We start from the raw sequence: 3,159 nt of genomic DNA on the forward strand, positions 1-3,159 counted from the left end.
CTGCTGCTGCTGTTGCTGCTGCTCCGCGCTGCCGCCGCCGCCGCCGCTGCTCCTGCTCCTGCTCCTGCTGCTGCTGCTGCTGCTGCTGCTGCTGCTGCTGCTGCTGCTGCTGCTGCTGCTGCTCAATTGTGGTGACCCGCACGCCCTGACCGGGCAGGTGCTGATGCACAACGAGGTCTTCAATGAAGCCAAGGTGCGTGCGCGCCAAAAGGGGCTGGGAATTTTGGACACGTCAGTTTTGGGCAGCAGAGTGCGGCAGATCCATCCCGCACCGCATTCAATTTACACCTGCCCGACCCATGATTGCACACAGCTGCCCTTGCTCCTGCCAGCATCAGCAAAGGCCAGTGGCACCGCATTTCCCATTTCTCGCAAATGCAACCACCTCGCCCACCCATGCCATCACCCTGATTGCTGCTTAATTAACCCCATCACACAACCCTCAGATCTACTCCTTCAACGAGGGCCTGTTCCAGGCCTCACCCGGATGGGACTGGGACGTCTTCTCGCGGGACGAGGACCCCCAGCACTTCCTGGTGGAGCTGCTGCAGCTGCGCCCTCACACGGAGGAGCGGGGACGGGCGATGGCCGGGAGGGGCTGCAAAGCCGTCGGCTTCAAGCTCTTTCCAGGTGAATGGCCGTGCGCAGGAAGGGCGCTGGGCAGCAGCATCAGCTAGCGCCAGCTGTGCTGCTTGCTATGACCTTGCTTTCTTGCAGTTGGTCAGGCCTTCCTGTCCCCTGTGTGTGGGGATCTTGCTTGTACAAGCCACTGTTAATGACAGATTCTATCATGCGCCTTGTCGCCTTGCGTCTTGCTGCGCGTCGCTGTTGGCCGCAGAGCACTGGAAGGGCGCGACCACGACCGTGTTCCAGCGCCTCCTGGCGGACCCCCGCGTCAAAAAGATTGTGCTGCGGCGCGGCAACCACCTTGACGTCTACGCCTCCAAGCTGAGAGCGGACAAGGTCGGTGGGGCCAGGCAGCTGCAGAGCAGGCGGGTGGCGTGCTGCTGCTGCCATCGCTGTTGCCGCCGCTCCCATTGGCTGTATTTTAATCGGCACTGCAAACATTTGCAATGTTCATCACATACAATTGCTTCCCATCAGATCACCAAGCCGCCCTTCTGCTCCCGCGGTGGCCCACAGACCGGTGCTTACATAGGCAAGCGGCTGGACCAGGTCCCCCTGGAAGTGGACTTGGCCGCCTTCCAGGGCTTTGTGACCCACTATGACAAGGTGAGTCCCTGGGCGTCCAACCACCCTCAGTCCAACTCCAGTGTATCAAGTGATGTGGACCCTCGTGCTCTGTACTCAGCACGCAAGTCAAAGAGATGGTTTTGGAATGCAGTGCAGGCCTGTGCAAACGTGCGTGCGTGCATTGCTGCGACCTTGAGATAGAAGAGCGCTGCCTGTGGTCACCCCCCACCTTGCACCGGCTCCCAAACCATTAGTGGGTGCATGAGCTGCCTTTGTCTTGCATCATCTCGTCATCCGCACCCACCCACACAGGTGTACGCTTACTACGACACTCTGCTGGAGGGCCAGGGCACCGCCAGCGTCCTCCGCATCAGCTATGACGACCTTGCAGCCGCTTTCACCGACGACGCCGGCATGGTCGGCGGTGCCGCTCGCAGCGAACTGGGCGGGGCTGGGGGCGGCAGCGGGGGCGGCGACGGCGGCGCGGATGGCTGCTGCGCGGCGCGCCGGATCCAGGCGTTCCTGGGCGCCGCGGCCGCGCCGCCCAAAGCGCTGGCTGTGACGGTGAAGCAGACGAGGCGACCGCTGAAGGAGGGCATTGAGAACTTCGACGACCTCGCATTTGCATTCAGCTGCACAAAATATGCTGGCTGCTTTGCCTGCTACAATGACGGGGACGACTACCGCGGCAGTTGAAAGGGTTGTGTCAGTTGTGCTGTTTGCTTGGAGCACGCAGTTGCGCTGTGCGATGTAACAGTGACGGCCGGCTACGACTCCAGGGTGATTTAGGTTGTTCTCGTTTCAGCTATGTAATTGCTTACTGTGACTTTGTACCGAGTACCACTCCCCACGTGCACGCGCAGTTCCGATCTCGTTTACGACACCGGCGGCGTTCACATCACCGGCTCTGCAGGATTTTGCTCCCGCAAAATCCTACATCACAACTCAAGCAGTCATGACGTGAGATGATCGACCCCGGCCCGAGCCCCGCGATGCTCGATCTCGTACTGCGAGGGGCGCTGCTGCTGCGGCACACATATAGGAACATACGCGAACGGCATATTCAGCGGGCAGCCTGAGCAGCGATCGCAGCAGCTGCCACGGCAGCAGCATGAGAAGGCACTCCTCCCACGTCAGCCAGAGCCTGGCTGTGAGCCTCCTGCGCTGAGCTGCTGAGGGCACCCCTCCTGTCTTCCTGCCTCAGGGATGCTACAGCGACCGCTGCTACAACACGTGAGAAAGACACGCTGAGCTTTCCCGCCAAGACGCAAGTGTGCATTGTGTCGATGAAGGGGTTCAACAAGACAACAGGCACTTGTCGACAAGGCAGCGCTCCCGCCTAGGATGAGCGAGGACGAACTCATCAGGTGTGCCCCCAAAGCACTGCAAGCGTGCTTGAAGGTCGCCTGCACGTCCGGCGTCATCGGAACTGGCGCTGTGAATCGATGCCAATCACCCTTGACACCCTCCCTGCTACGCCCCCCCCCCCCGGCGGGCGCAATCACCCCTCACCATCGCGCGCTGCTCACGTCCCTCCACACAGCGCCAACGCCGCCACGGTCATCGCAGCACCCGGATTCGACAAGGCCAAGTACCAGCGCGCGGCAGAGAAAGGGGAGCGCACGCCCCTGGCGGCAACATGGCTCAGCGCCAGGAAGGCGGACAGGTGCGGGCATTTCGCTACTACTCATGTGCGAGCTGCTTTTGAGTGAGCCACGCCAGCTGGCTGTAAGGCTTGCTGCCTGTCGCGATGGCAGTGATGCTATGGTATGAGTAACTTATCTATCTATCGCGCATGCTGAGCGCTATGATGTAGACAAAAACATGTGGTTGGTTGGTTGTGGGCCTCTGACGAAATCGGGGACGGCCGCAATGATCCATCAACCGGGCCTCAACGCATACATGCACCAGTGGCGCTCTCCCACTGGTGCCTAACTGACTCCCTCCCATTCACACACACACACA

The 3,159-nt window shown here is 60.9% G+C and overlaps 1 protein-coding gene across 1 annotated transcript; it reads left to right on the forward strand.

Annotated features, from left to right (window-relative positions):
* Positions 1 to 163: 163 nt before the first annotated feature.
* Positions 164 to 1,890, forward strand: MNEG_4883 (hypothetical protein; the record flags this gene model as incomplete). Its single annotated transcript, XM_014046644.1, has 5 exons — positions 164 to 193; positions 447 to 630; positions 839 to 963; positions 1,144 to 1,233; positions 1,507 to 1,890. The coding sequence occupies 5 exons, from the start codon at positions 164 to 166 to the stop codon at positions 1,888 to 1,890; spliced, it is 813 nt and encodes a 270-aa protein (XP_013902098.1).
* Positions 1,891 to 3,159: the final 1,269 nt, after the last annotated feature.

The sequence above is a fragment of the Monoraphidium neglectum genome, assembly GCF_000611645.1.
Source record: "Monoraphidium neglectum strain SAG 48.87 unplaced genomic scaffold scaffold00700, whole genome shotgun sequence".
NCBI classification, from domain to species: domain Eukaryota; kingdom Viridiplantae; phylum Chlorophyta; class Chlorophyceae; order Sphaeropleales; family Selenastraceae; genus Monoraphidium; species Monoraphidium neglectum.